Genomic DNA, 18,315 nt, shown 5'->3' with positions numbered 1-18,315 from the left:
CCATACTTTGCTGAAACACAAACTGACCCAGATAGTTGAGGGTTTGTACCTGAACTAGAATACAAGTGCTTCATCGCAAACCCAGGCACCCGAGCAGAGCACCGAAGGTCCAGCTCAAATCCTGGGCCAGACTCCAGTTGCCACTCTTGTTCCACATGCACCTTCATCACCAAGAAATGAGTGACATTCTCCGTGCAGTCCAGCCAAGGCAACAGGAGAAGGAACCACTGTGTGAGGGAGCCAGGACTGAGTGACCACATCTCTTTGTGATAGCACCAGCAGTGGCTCCTGGTTTTCTGCTGTGGAGGATGCTTTGGCGAGCAAGGATTTCCTACCCCAAGTCTGTGTGACAGCCCACATCCCCTGCGCCCACTGGGCATTGCAGAACAACATGTCAGCACAGCTCCACGGACAGACACCAAGATTTCACAAGCAACAAAAGCTGCTAGGTCGTTTCTGGGTATATTTTGAGACATTTCTTTCAACAGTTACCACTGTTTCACAACTTGTTTTAACATTATTATTTTCCTTTTTAATATAGAGGAGGGGGGAAAAAAAGGCCGTGTATCAAGTGCAGTTGCAGTCTGTAGGGTGATCTGATAGCCTGGTTCTACAGACCCTACTCAACCATTAATCTTGTAATTATTATTGAAATGAATCCTGACATGTGTTCCATGTCCAACTAAGAAAATAAAACATTTCCACTATAACAACAGCTGGTTAAACACGCCTCAGGCAAGTATCTCCCTACACATGGGCCACAGCAGCGATATGCCTCCCTATTGTGAAAAACTTCAGCATTAACTAGACATGGATCTCCATGTGGAAAGGGACTCACACTTACTTTGTTGAACTATTTTCAAGTGATTTCAGCTTGTAAGACTAGCAGCAGGGGGCATGTGTTGTGTCCATCAACAAGACAAGTGTAAAGCTACAAAGAGATGATGCCCATCTGAGGAAGTAACGTGCCAGCTGGCAGTCACTGCATGTGAGAGAGGAATTTATCAGAGTTCTTCCAATTTCTTACTGCAACCTCACTTTTGCTTTTCTAACAACAGCAACACAGATACTTCTGTTACAACACAAAGGAATGCATGAAGTTACCCTAAGTCTGAAGAGAAGCCCAAGGTACACTGACCTCTGCTCACAGATGATTAAGTCTGTGCCCAAAGCAAAAACTTTTTCCAAAGCTATCACAAAACACCACTATTTGTCACAGGCTTCATAAAGTATGTCATTGTTTCGATTACGACTCATATCTTCATCTATCCACATCTTGTTTTACCTTAACAGGTTGGATATACACCAAATGACAGCAGCTTTTAAAATCCTATCTCAAAATACATCTTATCATAAAAATTACGTAGCCCCACAAGCAAACATCTTTTCTTCAATGTTAATCCTGCTGAACTCTGAATCTCAAACTCCTCCCTGTGAAAACCCAGATTCATTTGCACTGCACCTCAAAGCTACCTTATATAAAAACACACCCGAATTCACAACACTGGCACATAAGATTTAAAAAGACACTTTACATTTTTTTGAAGATAGTTTATTATTTCACTAGACCATAATGTGTTAAATTGCAGTAATTCCAGACAGACAAGTTGATCCAAACTGTAAGTTGATGGAGATGGTTATTTATTACCTGCTTCAAGACAAAGCTTGCCCTCTTCATAATTGTCTGCCCCATCATCCAAAGGAAGATTAAAAGAGACAGTGTAATTTCTGTTGGAGCAGGGTCATAACAGCAGCATAATCTTCAAGCAAACAATGAGATACTTTCAGAGTCAAACAGAAATATGAACACCACTAACTCTGTTCTTTCAGAACATTTAACCACAGGTACTTTTTGCTCACTTTGTTCCAGAGAAGAGGAAGATTCCAGCCTATGGAGGTTCCCATAAGATGAAGACAGATAACATAGCTGAGCAAAAAAACGAAAGGGAAAAAGGAGCATCAGATTAACAAATTGAAAGCCCCCTTTGGCCATAACCCACTGGCTTTCATTTGTTACAGTTTTGTTAAACATCAATCAAATGACCACAACTGGTTCACATCAAAACTCCAAATAACAAACTCAGTGTAAAAGAAAGGTCAGTATAATCAGTGATGCACAGATGCAGGTAAATATTCAGAGTATTCTATTCGTTAGCCACTTTTTTTTCTGATTCTCCCCATCTTCTTGTGCAGTAAACGCACACACCATAGATTTAACTCCCTACTAGATTTGTATCCTAACTTTCACAAAGAACAAGAGAAACTCGTGCAACTGGGATCATTAAAATCATGAACAGGTTGCAGTTCATGGTTAGACATGCAATTATTTACAGAGTTTACATAGTAACTCACTGTAAGCTACATAATTTACATACATTTCAAGGCTGTAAGAAAAGGTTATTTAGTCACCAGAATTTCTTCTAAACCAAAGATACCAGCAGTGGGTTGATGGACAAGAGTAACGCGCCTGTTTAAAGGAACCGGACACCAGAAGACTGTCTAAAGCCCTTTTGAATATCCCAAATTGTTGGCTCAAAGATGCATCAGGGAATCACACTGGAAAAATCCAGTTTAGTCACATTTGTTGGATGAGACTATACTGTTTCTATGTGCCAACTTTATAGCTCTTAGTCTGATATTGGGAATTACTGAGGACTTGAAGTTCTTACCAACGACTTCTAGACTAAGGTCAGTTATCTCATCAGAACAAGCAGGCGTCTCCGCAGGTCTCCAGATGTGCCTTTACCACTGTGGTTTTAGCAGGGCTTGCAGAAGGCTGGAGGTGACCCAGCACAGCCTCACTGCCTGCAGTCCCTGCCTTTATAGGGGACAGGAACCATGTCACCACTCGGGCAGCTGCGCTAATCCAGGTGGAACATCGGCCGGCCATCAGATCAGTTCAGTCATGAACTCAGGAGGGTAGAAGGGTCTGGGGTTCTGGGAGGTTTTCTGTTGGTTTTAATACAAACAACACACTCAATTTAAATTTTACGTTAGAAAAAGAATCCCATTGAAATCAGGCACAAATAGACAAGGAACAGAGGAGACACATCCTTAACAAAAAGTAAAGCAGAAGAAAGCAGATGCTTTACTTTAAAAGCATCTATGCAAGTACAACCTTTAAATATAATCCACTTTAAAATGTCATACGAACTTACAGCACAGTGACGTAGTTTCATCATCGACTGCTGTCTGTACAAACTCACTTTCAAACTATCAAATTGCTACTGACTCAGACAACTACTTGACAAAATGCAGGGTCAGAGCAGACCATGAGTGTGCAGAGTGTGCACAGCCTCATCATTTAGGCTGTATACCCCAATACCAGACTTAGGAGGCAATGAGGAAACAAACAGAAGATTGGCTAGATTTTGTTGTGAAAATCATTTGGATTTAAAAAGCCTTGCCCCAGACTGTAGTGCCAAAGCTCTGCGACAGCATCAGGAGACAGACATTGGCAGGCTGCTTTCTGTCAGCTCTTCCCAATCCTGCACCACTGCTTGGAGCATTCTAAGAAGCTACATACTTCTTGGCTCTCACTATTGTCTTGTACAGGGAGTGAGTCAGACATTTCATCAGTGCCTAAGAACAAGACAACTTGAAGATGGCAACATTAAAAGAAAAAACCAAAACCACAAACAAACCCAAAAAACACTGCCCCCTTCCCATGCTGCACATCTAATTTTAACAGAGGAGCTTTGGAGAAACCTTGGCAGCAGGCAGAGATTTAAAAAAATAACCCACGGTGTGGGAACAGAAGCTTTCAAATTTACCAAGTGCACCATAGAGCTAAAGAGCTTCCATGCAAGAGAAGTCAGACAAATGAGTTTAATAAAGCCAAAACGAGCTAGCTAACTAAACTATTTACTTAGCTTGTTTAATTGAGTAGGGGAGGTATCTTAAACATCAGGCTCAAGTCTGTCAAAGAAGGCCTCTCAGTACAACCAAGGCAAGTGAAGGAACCAAAGGACAATAAGAGTATTACGATAACTTTTTAGAATTATTTTTTATTCTTATTTTTTAAAGACAGTCCCTTATGGGGGCAAACTCCTCACAATCCAGTTCTACCAAATTTAAAACCAGGAAGAATCCTCTATAGCCATTACACTGGCGTGAAGTTTCAGGCAGATCAGAATACTGGTCTTTGCAGCTGCATGACTTTCATTATCTCAGAAAAAGTATGTGCATAACTGTCAAAAGAGCCATCTGCCACTAATGGAAAGGCTTGGGCAGAACGCTGGATTCTGAAGGTAAAAATGACATGTAAGTTCTGAGACTAAAGATGTAACTGAAATTTTGGGGAGTTTTCATGAACAATTCCAGGATGTATAGTCTGAAGCTTCCTGTTCCTGTACTAAAACCTAATCAATTTCTTGACATTTGTGATTTAAGAAGTTTGAATAAGAGGTTAAAACACGCAACAGTAAGAGACTCCCTAAAGCAGTCATTAAGTTCAGGATCAGTTAACAGCTGCACTGTAGATTTTTATCTAGAAAACCAGGTAAATAAGGTCACTACAAAATTGTATGAAACTACAGTATCAGCAGTGGCAGAGCAGCTGTTCACTCAAAAATATACTTGAAAATAGCTTTACACAGGTAACAGCTCTTCTTCCTGCAGTAGATAATACAAAGAAAATTCATTTTCCACACATTCAGATTATATGGCCAGCAGAAGTGAATTTGAAAATGAAGAATGCTTTGTCCTCTGTCAACACCTTACCCACGAAAAACTATCAGACACACACTGACCTGACATTCTGACCTGCAAAGCATATTTCAATTTCAATTCTATTTTTAAAGTAATTGCTGGGAAAAGGCATGAGTCACCACCCTGCTTGGGTCCCCCTCGACTGGACAGGCACCAAGTGCTATGTTTATTCTACAGTTTCCCAAGTCAGAACAGGCTCTAGCATTACCACCTCCATCGATTTAAAGAACATGGACCCTACAGTTCAGTTCCCTAAGCCACCCAGGAATACCGGCCTCTAGCTCCATCCTTCTCTTCCCAATTTGACAAAGGTGTTTGTTGGAAACATCAGGGAGCTGTGGGATACTGTAAAGTCCAGCTCCCCAACAGAAAGGGATTGCACATGCTCAGCCAAATGCTACCTAGAGGCACCCCATTTACGGTAAGGTTGCAGCTGTTGCTCTCCATCTGTTCATCAAATTCACTGACACTGAAGGTCAATCAAACCTAAAGAGAAACCCCACTGAAGCACAGGTGAGAAACACGGCCTCTGCTGCTGAAACAAAGCCTGGTGCGCCCAATGGAGCTGACATTGAAGGGCCACATAGCAGCCACCTGGAGGAACTCACTGCTCAAATACTTGGAAAAAGGGGAAATGAGCAAGTGATAAAGAACACATCTTAACGCATGTTGATGGAGGAAGTCAGCATCCTGGCTGGTAGTTTTATGCTCTCCCCAGATCATAAGTTTAGCAGCAGCCAAATGGGTTGCTCACAAAGGGACACAATACCGAGATTAGACTGTAAAGAGGAGTGGAAACCAGAATCTATGGTTATGTATCCAGTCAGACTTTGACTTCCCATTCATCCTGTGTCATCTGGTTTATTCCCTCTGAAGCAAGAGATGAGTTACATACTCCACTGGCACTATTACCCTCAGAGCCAGCAAGGCCCATGCTGCTGACTCACCTACGGAAATCCTGAGTAGTTTGATTGGGTCCAGGCTCTTCATTACAAAGAAGCCTTTTAAGACATCAAGAAATAAATCATCTGCCTGGTTGCCTTTAATGAAAGCACTGTTACACAGGAAAAAAGGGGATGCAGCATGAAACAATATCCACTGTGGAATAGCCAAACCAGAAAAGAGGAATGTCTGAAGAACAGAATTAAAGACTTGAGAGTTAAGTCAAGAAGAGAAACAATAAAACAATAAAGCAGTATGGAAATGAAGCAGGAAGGTGTAAACAGGAAAGGTACAAATGGAATGAAAAGCTAAAGTGACTATTTGTTGTGAAAAGGACAAACACACCTCATTACAACAAAGAGTTGGTAACATATTCCCATGTACTAACTTCCCGTGCAACAATCACTAGTTGTTTTAGTGGATTACAGCTGTATGACCATAAGAAATCATTTCCACATAGTGCCAAGGAACTTCAAAAGCAACTAACAAGTCTGAAATCAATCTCTCTTCTATTAAAAGTTTTACATAGCAAAACGTTGTAACAACTGCATGAAGTATTTTAGGTTAACAATAGAGCGGAGTTCAGACCGTAAGCTGCTCCAGGCCATGATTCATTCATGGCGCTCTGCCAGAAAAATAAATACATTCAAGACCAATGGCCTCAAGGGGAAAGGTAGGCCACTCTTTAAAAAGCACAGAGATAAATGATTTACAGAACACAGTTTAAGATTTCAGCCTATATGGATGATGAGGAAGGACTTTCTTATGTCTCACAAAGATTTACTGCGCAGACTTGAATGCTGGCAGCGGATCAACAGATGGAGTAAACGAGGAACTATTAAACTGGGATTTGCAAAACTCTCTCCAAAGAGCGAGAAATGACCCATGATATTGCTATACACAAAGCAAGTTCATAAAGCCAAATCAAGATATGCAATGGGTATTTCAGCCACGCAAGAGACAGACGCGGCCAGTTCAGGTTACAAACTGTACGGGAACACCTGCAATGGGAAGAACCGGTCCACAGGCAGCATGACAAGCACTTTAAAGGTTGGGAGGGTTTGACGCCATGCAGCATCTGCTGTACATAAAAATGTTTAATTAGCTGCTAAACAGCAAGCAGTACAGTCCTGGGTTTCCTACAAGAACGTTTTTCTTGAACAAATGCCCTTGCTTAGCTTGCAAGGTTCAGAATGAAGACAACTGTTTCACTACGGAAGCCAAGGCAAACTCATTCTCACACTTCAGAATGACTTGTAATTGACTTCCAATGTTTTGAACCACCATTGCAGTAGCAGGCACCTTCTGAAACACCAAAACCGCTTCTAAATGAGTCTTATTTTAATATTCAGAACATGAACCGTATTGCTAATGGCTTTGAAATGAAAGCTGTTTTTTTAAATGCTTCCCTAGAGTTACAACTGCATTTCATCATGTAAAGAAATTCTACATTTAACTACGGCTTATCCCCAAACTTAGCAGTGAGGAACTGCAGAGCAGGAGAAACACCGAGCCTCTCAGGATGTGAGATATCCTCATAGGATATTCTGTTTAAAGCTGTGGTACACACGTATCTCCAAGGTACTCTGAATAAAAGGGAAAACAGCCACAACTTCAGGGTAACAAATAAGAACTACCAAAGGGAACGAGCTGTTAGCATCCAGCCTTCACTTATACTGGAGCCACATCCCAGGAGGGGCTCAGCAGTGCCCAATTTACTGAGACATCACACTATTTTATTTTCTTTCTTAACTTCTGTCGATTCAAGCCCAAGCTGTATGTTGCCATTACTCTTAGAAAGGAATGACAGACCTATTCAATAACAGTAGCAATGTATGCATTTTAAGTCAAGCATGTGATTAAATGCCCTGTTAGTAAGAATTCTCAACCAGATGTTGGGCAATCTTATGACACACAATCTCTCTCAACCAGTGCTTGAAGCAGTTATAATTTATGAGCCAGGGGTTTCACATCCTGTGGTGCTGTTATTTAACCAGATTTAAGGAGCCCTATCCTCGCCTTTTTCTTGAAAACAGCACAGGTTGGTCAGGATGGTTTTGTTCAATGCTGTTATTTCCCAGTAAGGCTCATGATGCATTAGCCACTCCACTTAGCCACACTATTACAGGAAGAAGGAATGAGCTAATAAAAGGTAAGAGTGTCTCGTTTTCCACTGCCTACTTTTTGTAATTAATTTGGTCGTATTGCTTATTCTATGGATAAGTTTTTGCTCCATCTGTGCACCACAGATGTCCTTTTTTTCTTGTAGGAAAGTCTGCATCCTTGAGGAATTCTGGGAATTACAAAAATGCAATAGTTACATTTTCATTTACAGACATAAAGAGAAGATAAATGAGGCAAAACTTGGAGTAAGATTTTAGCTGTTAGCCTTCATTGTCTGGTAATGTATTCAGAACATAGAACAGATTTCCAACAATCCAGTGTGCAGCAATTGGCATTTTTTAAAAAGCAGCTATATTTTTCTGCTGACAGTATTCATTTTCCAGAAGTTGATTACAGGAATGTAATTAACCCACACAGAAAAATACAGTTTCACTAAGAGTGATCTCACTGAATCTGTCGTGGATGAATCCTCACCAGTAGTGAGCATCCTCTCTGTTAGATGGAGGTAAGGTCCACTTAGACCCTTTCCCACACAGCCTTAAAAGCAAATAAACACAACTACAAAAGAAAGCCCAGAACATATAAAATTCAGTTACATTAAGAATAAATAAATCATGCTGCTAACTGTTCATGCAGAGGGTTATTTTTGAAATGGTCTTGTTTCCTACAAGGAGATGGTACATGATGTGCTCTCAATTTCAGTTTCCAAGTTTTCTTGTATCCCAAGACTTTCACAGTTCCAAATAATACAGTGGACCCCATTAAGACTTTGATAACACCAAATTACTGGTGTAAAAAAAAAAAAAATGAGTCTTTTGTCCATGCTCCTGCCCATGTGCAGTTTCCCCTACAACGTACTTCATTTGGGACAGAAAATACAAGCTGTTACCTCGTCAGATGACTAAACCAGGCAGTTCTGCCAGCACTGCACTTCTTACCTGGGAACTATTTCATTCAGAAGGTCGTGACTCCATCCTGAATCTTTTCTCGTGCTGCTCATTTGTATCTGTTGGGGTCTGTTTCTACCACTGGGATCAGTATTCTCTGTTGTTACGAGTTTTCCACCGCGCACACCTAAGTAAGTCAACATCTGATTTCAGATTTCTTTTTACTAGAGGTTATGCTGAAACGTAAAAAATTGTATGCTATTTCAAGTCTTCTCTACATATGTAGTTAATTTTAAGGTGGATAGGGTATATTTTTGTATAAGAGACTTCTAGACTATCCAGCCAAAACCCAAGGTTAATTTAATTTAAGCAGTGGCTTAAATTCCCTAGCTCCATTTCTTATAAATAGAAACTTTTCACACTGGGGACTTTGGCCTCTCTAACGACAGAGAGTGTTAGTGCTGTACCTACAAATGTTCTCTAGTTGAAGTCACTTCTTATGCAGAATATGCCACCATAGAAAGGATAATCAGCCTCCTACTATCAGAAAAGGGGCATTTGAGGGGATTTGTCTTACAAATTCTAGATCTACCATCAACAGATAAAGCAATGTATTAGGAATCTGCCTGTGACCTTAGAAAGTTACTACTGAAGAGTAACAGTATTTTCCAAGAAAATAAAAAAATGGGAATGAGGGACACATTCATTTCAAATTCTGCCACTTGAAACTCGAATATTTTAAAAATGACATTTAAAAGGTCCCCTGTGATTGAAGGAAGCCTCACTGAGTCATGTTACACACAATAATACATTTGCTGTCTTTCTTAAATTTAGGCTTTGAACTGCTCCCTGGAAATCATTAGCAGCCAATTTGATTCCAGTATTTTCTTTTGAAAGTGAAATCACTCAAACAAATGTAGCTTGAGAGATGGCCCTACGGATCACATAATACACCAGAAATAAAGAGATGCTGATCAGGAACAATACATTTTATTTCCATTTTTTACCTTTCAATTATTTCTATCATTGACACTCTCACAAGTAAAATGTTCTCTCCATTTATTTTATTAAGAAAAACATCCAAAATTTGCAAACCCACCCGACTCAGTGCAAAAAATATTCTATTTACAACAGATGCTCCAGATCTATTGTGTCAGCACATCCATACTGCCAGAAACGTCCATTCTTTAATGGCATGTTTAATGTAACATGTTACGTACAAATCCAGTTTTCTTTAGTTTAGCTAATTGAATTAAGGGAGAACAAATTTTATCTTTGTGGACAGTATTTTCAGGAAAACCATAATAAGGAATCAATTAAATAATAGGTACTTTTGATCATAAACTTTAAAGGACTTAGTATCTTCTGTCAAACAACACACATTTCATAACTCCGCACAAGTAGGTCCTGAAGGTCAATGAAAATATGACTTTCCTTCCAATGAGGACACTTCTGGCAGTGCTCAGCCGTGAGCTGGGCAGTTGTCCTCGACTGAGAAGAATATCCAATTTTAATGAAAGGATCTGATACGTGACAAGCCGCTCATTTCAAACACTCTTTCTCACACTGAAAGTCATTGTCAAGGGTTTTTAGATTCAGCATGTCACACATCTGAGAAAAAACTGGCTTTTCCTGAAGTCCACCCTGCGGAAGCACCCAGAAAGCATCCTCAGAAGAATCCTAATGCTGAACTTGTACGTGCAGAAACAATGTGTTTTAAGAGGACAGTTTCGTATCTACTTAAAACTCAATGGAAGTCAATGGACTTCAGTTCCACAAGTCCCTGGCAGAACTAAAACTGGGACAGTGAACATTTTGAAAGAGCCTGAGGGTAGCTTGGAAAATAAAGCTAGCAATACATAGAAAAGGAGTGGCTTTGGGTTTTAATTCACATGTACAATCTGATTTCTGAAAATCCAAGCTACAATTCACTGCAGTATGTACAGAGTATAATTCCTTTGCCCTATCCCCATGGAACCTTCCCCCACTAACAAAAGTCCTCTTTCAGTATTAAAATTGGGCATGTAAATTGTTAGAACAGACTTCTTAAATACACCTTCATCTTTTCAAGTAGGCAAAGCAACATCTGCAATATATTTAGAGAAAAAGTACCATTTATTTACCCATACACAGTATGTCAAGACTCAAGATGTCTTCCTTAACCATCCCTTTGTCATTTTATATAATTTCTTCATACTGTAAGTTACAGATTTCTTTACCCCTAAAAAACAAAACACACACACAAAAAAAAGACATAAGATTGTAATAAGATTGCCAAAAATAAGGTTCTTACTACAGTATTTCCCTAGAAGAATGACAGCCTAATCCATCAGGCAGACATGCAAATAAGCTTCTTGTCACATTCATAACACTGAATAATGACACAGAGAAATACTTTTCATAGTATCAAGGCGTGCAAAGCAGGGTGGGTTCATCCTGAAGGCCTGACAAAGGTGCATACAAGCACATTGTATAGATAATGACCAAGGTTTAGCAAATGTAGAGAGTGATGATAAAACTCTGAACTAGTACAGAGGGGAACTTCTAATTTACATCAGTGTTCTTAAATGCTAAATATAGGAAGGTTTTTAAACCACCTGTGTCTGCTGCAGACCCTCACCAAACCAGTATGTGATGCTTTCCAAGCCCTTTCTGACCTACTGCTAGGTAGGTTGTCAGGCTGCACTCTCGCCTGGTAACAGACACCAGCAACCTGACAGACTATATTCCACAGCAGGACCCAAGCAGGACTATCCAGAGAAACCCAGGCTGTTAGGTGTGCAGGTTAATGAGCTGGCCATGTCTGTGAGAACCACCTAGCTGTCAAAGCGTTTTGGCTCTTAAGACAGAAGCCCACCACCAGATTCTGTAGATTAGATGAAGCCTAATCAAGAACCACAGCTATGCTAAAGCTGTGCAGCCAAAATATTACTGAAGGGATAAAGGGGAAGGAGAGAGAAGGGTGAACCATGACAAAAGAACAGGCTTCTCAAGCAAGACAAGCAAACTCTGCATGACTGGTAGACAACAAGCTTTATAGTTCCAAATCCTACTTTGACAACTTCTTCTGGTAACCAGATTTTAGTTAGCCCTGATTGATGCTATACATTAAGCACTTGATTGCCTTCTTGTAGAGCAATTCTACACAGAGTTGAGAAGCATCATGCTGATGCAATCTTGATTAAACGTACCAACCCAGAGCATTGCTATGCAAAGGCTTTTGAGTTAAAAAATAATTGGGTTTTTTTTTTTCACATGATATATGCTGCTGACTGTTGAGGTGGAAATCAAGTTGTTTCAACAAGTTGTGAAGTACATTATAACCTCCTTGACGATTTTGTTATTGCCTCATCCTAACTAATGGCAGCTACCATTTCATAACTGAGAACAGCAGCACATCTGCAAGAGGACAAAACTGCTCGACTTGTGTAACAAAATGACATCTGTGTCCCTAGATAAAATGAGATAATATTGAAATGATGATGGGTATGGAAAACCAGATTAATAAGGCATTTACGCAGGTGAACTGAAAGAACCAAAAATAACAAGATGATGACAAACAACTGTAATTTGGCAACACTGCCAGTATGAGAAGTATACAATGGATGCCAGTGTGAATACCCTGCCACATGGATGTTGTCTGGACCACTTTTGCTTCGAAGTAACCTGCCTGTCACTTGTTTACAATAAACCTCACGTGAAGCCAGAATAGCTGTCATGCTCTAGCACCACACTGCAGTAGCCCACAAGTAGGGAGCTTTGGTGAATACCACACTGTTACACTAGGCCTACAATGAAGGCAGGCATTTCTCACTTTCAGTAAAGCTACAGAAGGATTTTGCAGCAGTCATTGCCTCCAAGCTTTTACAAGTTGTAGATAGAAAGGGACCAAGGACAATTCCCACACAATCTTTATAGTGTACCCTTGGAGCTAAACACTGTCTCAAGTTCTACCAGACATGAGCCTTTTCTTACAGACAGAGAGTAAAAAAGACAGAGCCTTTTGCTGGGTTTAGTCATTTAGTATTTGGAAACTTAAAAACCAAAATGCTATTAGTCTTGGCATTTCAACAGGGTTCAGACATCCTAACCAGTGGTGCTACTCAGTTTTCCTCCTTCCAGATTTTTTTGATTAAAAAAATCACCCCAAAACAAAAACCCAACATCATAAACCAGAGTGACTTTTCAGATTACAACAGTCTAATCACACCCTTACAAATTCAAAACTGAAAAGGCAAGTTTTTAATGCTGCACAAACGGCTTTCATTTTGACACTTACATGCACAGACTAAGAAGTACAGTATGTTATACTTACTGCAATCTTTCTTATATTGACTAGAACACTGTTTGCCTGACAAAACTGGCTAAAAGTGCAGAGAAGCAATTTAGCCAAAAGTCACAGCCTGACATACCAGAACACAAGGGAAGATCTCCTGAACAAACAAGTAGCTTCGACCCATGTTTAGCCATCTGCTGCAATGGACATTTTATTGGGTGGGGAAGGGGGAAGGATATGATAATATTTGATTTTGAAAAGACCTAAGAAAGTAATCAAATTAAGATTAAATATTTTAAGTGAAAGATGCATTTAGCATCAGCAGTCTGGAGTCACAAGAAGTCAAATGAGTATGCAGCAATAAGGAAAAGTGCATGCTCCATTTCTGAAGGAACGTGATGGATAGCAAAAAGCCTATCATAACAAATATGCTGTACATAATCAGTTTTGCACTTCTGTCTCTAACTGCAATTTAAACAAACTCAACTGTACCTTTTGTAAGGAATCATCCATACATATACTTTCAACGTACAAAACCATGTACATCCCACATGTAAGCTCAAACTTTCCTATATTTAATAGGTTTTTGCTAAAAGCAAGCACACTAACGAACTCACAATGGACTTTTCTTTACAGCATCTCAACTAACAAGAAAATAATCATGTAAATTCTGAAGCACCTCACATATCTGCATTAAAATTGCACACAGTGCAAGAATTCCAGTTGTAGAATAAGGCCAGAATGAGCTCAAGAAGATCACACAGATGAGAGAAGTGGTTCCAATCTGCAAAGTCAAAACTACGTAAGTGTACAGCCTTGAAAATTACCGTCCAGTCTCCTCAGTACTATCCTTGCAGGATACAGCCCCTCGCATGCTGGAGCTGCTCTGCCAGAACCGATGTTCTGCTGTTCCAACAAAGCCAGTGTACTGCTGGAAGTGCAGTACAGCATGTGGCAAATCAACAGTGAGACAGCTGATACAGCCCTGCAGGACTGTAATTAACTGTGCTGGCACTGCAGCCTGCAAGTCAGCTTGTTCTATCAGCTTGCCAACTTACCCTGCCTCTTGCAGCAGCTCCACATAAAGAGGTTTTTCTCCTCCATATTTTCCCCCTGCAGGAGCACTCGCCTCAACTCCACCCACCAGAGCCTTATGTAATAAATGCTTACATTTCTGCCCTAGCACATCATGCTACAAAGCAAAATACAGGTTTATACATACAGCTGGTTTCTTAAAGCAGCCCTCAGGGTGATGAGTCACATCTGTAGTAAAAGTTAATGGTTGTAATTATGGCGCAGTCTCAGAATCTGAAGCAGTTGGACCACATGAAAATGTCTTTCTACTTCAGCTATGAATCTATGACTTGGTGGTTCCACCTCCCCTTTAGATTTTTCCACTGTATGCTAACAGAACAAAGACATAATGCACATGGAATCAAGACCACAGCATTTCAGAGTAAACAGCAGTTGTATCTGGTTTTACTTAATGATCCATGTTCGGTTTTTTGGAAGTGTCAGAGTTGTAAGACAGTAATTTGGCTCTAAGTCCCCCACAGTTTCCCAATAGATCTTTGCATATTTCTTGATTTGCTTTTGAGAAGAAAGACTAATGCATATACTGCTGAAGAACTGCCATGTGGAGGCAAATAGTTATATGTTGTTAGTGTTTCATGCACATGCAAACTTCTTACACATTTAGAGTGCAGTGGCATGCAGTATCTGCTCTGGCAGCTGATGAAGACAGCAGTTATCACAAATCTAGAGAGTATTTGATATGTAAAACTGCTCCTTATAGTTAAGAAAAACTCCTTGAAGACACAGTATATTAACATCCCAATTCTAAGTAAACAAGTGTTATTCAGAGCAGCTATAAGCATTTGTTCTAACTTAAAAGAATCTTGAACAATTGCTTCAACTGATGATTTAATTCAGTGTCTTATTTATAAGTAATTTTCAAGCCTGCAGCACTCCTCTAGTAAGATACAAAAAAGAAATCTAAGCTAAAGAAGTTCAACGTCTCCTTCAGAGGAGCTAAATATAAGAGCTTCAAACTCTAGTTCCCAAAGACCGCGCAGACTCTGGCTATGTGGGAAAATAAATCAAATGATGGTGCCATCCCTAATGGGAAACAGCGCGGCAATCCCACCACAGACTGGAGGAGATGCATAGGCACATTTTCAAAAACTAAATAGGGCATTTAACAACAAACAAAAACACAGAGCTTGAGCTCAACTCTAAAACCACATTGGCAGAGAAAGATGAAAAAAGTTCTCCTAAATGGGTTGAAATTCTTTATTTTGCTTGTGCTCCTTGCCAGTAATGTTAATACACAGCATGCCATCTCAGCAATGAGTATTCCCCATTTAACATTTCATTTACTAACAGGCTGTACATTGGTCTATCATGCCACAACCAGAGAGTAGGCATTGCACTTCTAGTTGTTGTTGCTGTTAAGATAAAACCATCAGCCAAGGAAATCATTTTGTGTCCCCCATTACATTTCAAAAAGAATGATGGCCATGTAATAAGAACTAATTCTTTTGAAAGCAGACTCAGGACGAAAGTATTTGTACAGTTACTAGGAACAGCAAGAAAAAATAGTCAGAGCTTATTTGGTGGAGCCACTGATTTTCATGAATCTCTTTTGTAATTCTCTTATTTTAGCAACTATTCTTTACAGCAGCACAGAAGGACAGAGCCATAACACTCTTCCTAAAGTCTCTACTAGAAAGTGTGAAAATAAGTCTTAGGGGAACAGAACATTAGACAAGATTTGGTTAAAGAATGAAGAAAGGAATGCAGTATCCTTAGGGATTACATTCAAAATTCAACACTTTCCTACAATACACGTTCCTTGCATGAGTCAAGCAAATACTTTCAATGTAGGAACCACAACGTTTTGTCTGTGTACATGTCTATCTATATGAATAGGAGCTGATCAGAGCCCCAGGAATGGCAAAGCGAGGTGCTCAGCATTAATGCCTGCCCTCTAGTGACCAACCTTTACATTAGGAAACAGACTGGGCACAAAGTCATCATCAGAAGATGCAGCAAGATTTAACATAAACTCAATCAGAAATGTTTGGAGAGCAACATGAAAAAAAATCCCCACAAACAACATGCAAAAAGCTTCTAGCAAGCCTTATCCCCATGGAAAGCCATCCCTCCTCCATCCCAGGGATGATCACACCAACACACATCTGAAAAACGCCGAGGCCACGTGCCTGATCAGTTACATTTAATTTCTTCCTTGATGTGCACTACAATGTAGGCACACCAAAAGCAGTAGTATTTTAATTACAAAAACACTATTCCTGTGCTTCCATCCACCTTCAGCGAGCGGAGCAGGGCAGCTCCGGCCAGGCCCACACAAGGGACGCGGGGCTGTGCCTGTGCTAGCCCGGCTGCAGCGCACACGTCAGACCCAGTCCCAGGCCATGTGAAGCTGCAGGACTCCCTTCCTCCAGCCAGGGTGGCTCAGGAAGGTGATCTCTGCAGGCAAGCTCTGCGTTCATTAGATGACATCCAGAGCTTAGGAAATGCCAGAAATGGTCCTTTTCCAAATCTAACTCATTTCCCTCAGCACATCATCTGTGAGTAACCCCAAAAGACCAATCCTGAATTCTGCTGCTAATGGTTTCGGCCAGATACTTGCAGAAGTGCGTAAACACAGTTAAAATAAATGAAGCTAAACTATGCTAAAAGTAAGAGAACACATCTCCCAAGCCTCCTTGCTCAAATTTGGCTTGTAGTTGAGGGAAAGGATCATAATCACTTTGCTCTACCAGCATAAAACTGCAAAAAATGCATTTTCAGCACTAAAAGCACTAGTAGAAAAGACATGGCTTTAGACTGTAAGTGTTGCTCTATGTAGCTGGCTGGTTAGAAGACAACTAGAGTTTATTTTAAAGGAAAAAAACCACCACTACATGTGAACCAAAAAGCAGTTAAGACCTTTAAGGCAAGAAAAGGCATTCCACAAATACCTACTTTCAGATGCACAGAACAGGAAACATGGTGAAAATTGCAAGTCCTACTAAAAGATGTGTTCGAGCCCCTCAAAGTCCTAGTAATGATATAGGATGTAAGTGATTTACTCTGTGACACACAAAAGGAGCTAACAATTCTCAGAGATGATTTTCTGTCTATTGGAAACAGACAGAGGGAAGCATAAAGAATCTGACAAAGCTTATGTGTTTTTATTCATACTCTTGCAGTTACACACAACCTGCTTTGCTATATGGGTCAGTCAGGATCCTAACTTCCACAAACACCAAATTCAACAGGATAATTATTCTTCCCTGTGAGGGTGCTGAGGCGCTGGCACAGAACTTTTCCCAGAGAAGCTGTGGCTGCCCCATCCCTGGCAGTGTTCAAGGCCAGGTTGGACACAGGGGCTTGGAGCAACCTGCTCTAGTGGAAGGTGTCCCTGCCTGTGGCAGGGGTTGGAACTGGATGAGCTTTAAGGTCCCTTCAACCCAAACCACTCTGGGATTCTATATCTTTGCCTTTGACCCTCCCCTCCAATTATTTCACGCCACAAAATCTACTCGCCGTGGATTTAGTAACAGCTAGGTTACAAGCTGGCATTTCTACAAGAGGCATGTTACAATACAAGAAGTCTTGACCACTAGCTGGTAATTTTGACAACAAATCCTAGAAGAAAAATGTCAGCTATTTGGTTAGAAACCTTACATTAGAAACTAATGCCTGCAATATGCCTAACTCACATAAAACAAACAATTGCTTTTCTGAGGTCGAGTTTAGTCCTTAGTCTCCTCCAGCTACCAAACAATGTTTTATTCCAGTTAATAGAACTAGACTATTAACAGACTCTCATAAATAGTACAATTGTTCCTGCTTATTTTACTCAGCAGACCACTAACAGTCCTGAATACTGCAACTGGTGTTTCTTTACAAGGAGGTAGGAAGTATAACATGGAGTGACCAACTTTAATACTAAATGGGAAGGGAATAGCAGCTGTAGAAGTCTGGTTTAAGGATTGCTCAGCAGGAAACTATACAGCTGCTTTTAAAACCAGTAATGGCATCATTTGTATATAATTGCTTTTGTGGAAGAACTAGGAATAGGTATGAATGAGTTCAGAAAATTATTTCAGTAGCTTCATGCAAGCAGCAAGGAGTTTTCACTTCACAGGGATTCAGACTAGCTCCTGATAAGAGTTTTAAGACAATGAAGGCTCAGGTCTCAAGGTTTTCCTTCAAATGGAGCTGCAGTGCTTCCAGCTTTTTAAAATGTAAAAATCAGGTCCCCCTCAAATTAGATTTATTCCAGAACTCAGAAAACAGGATGAAGTTCCAGCAATGTAACTGGCAGTAACTTTCATTTAGTTCAGAAGACTTGGATAGGTGAAA

At 40.3% G+C, this 18,315-nt stretch overlaps 2 protein-coding genes across 11 annotated transcripts in view; both read right to left on the bottom strand.

Moving 5' to 3' along the window:
- VGLL4 (vestigial like family member 4) overlaps positions 1-18,315 on the bottom strand; it is a 98,803-nt gene that overhangs the window by 79,703 nt on the left and 785 nt on the right. The gene's annotated exons all lie outside the window — the stretch shown is intronic.
- The window catches only part of TAMM41 (TAM41 mitochondrial translocator assembly and maintenance homolog), a 32,897-nt gene continuing 15,776 nt past the window's right edge, over positions 1,195-18,315 (bottom strand). For 2 of the 10 annotated variants that reach the window (XM_030502182.2, XM_030502173.1), the window contains one exon: positions 9,706-10,884. In XM_030502182.2, the coding sequence (XP_030358042.1) occupies positions 10,808-10,884 (77 nt within the window). In that variant the 3' untranslated portion in view covers positions 9,706-10,807. Of the gene's footprint in view, positions 2,950-4,699; positions 8,314-8,714; positions 8,851-9,634; positions 10,885-18,315 lie in introns of those variants that run through there. The other 8 variants (XR_003993867.1, XM_030502181.1, XM_030502174.1 and 5 more) reach the window with 8 other exon arrangements.

This window comes from Strigops habroptila, chromosome 11 (assembly GCF_004027225.2).
Source record: "Strigops habroptila isolate Jane chromosome 11, bStrHab1.2.pri, whole genome shotgun sequence".
Lineage (NCBI taxonomy): Eukaryota > Metazoa > Chordata > Aves > Psittaciformes > Psittacidae > Strigops > Strigops habroptila.
This window is presented reverse-complemented; position numbering and strand designations above follow the sequence as displayed.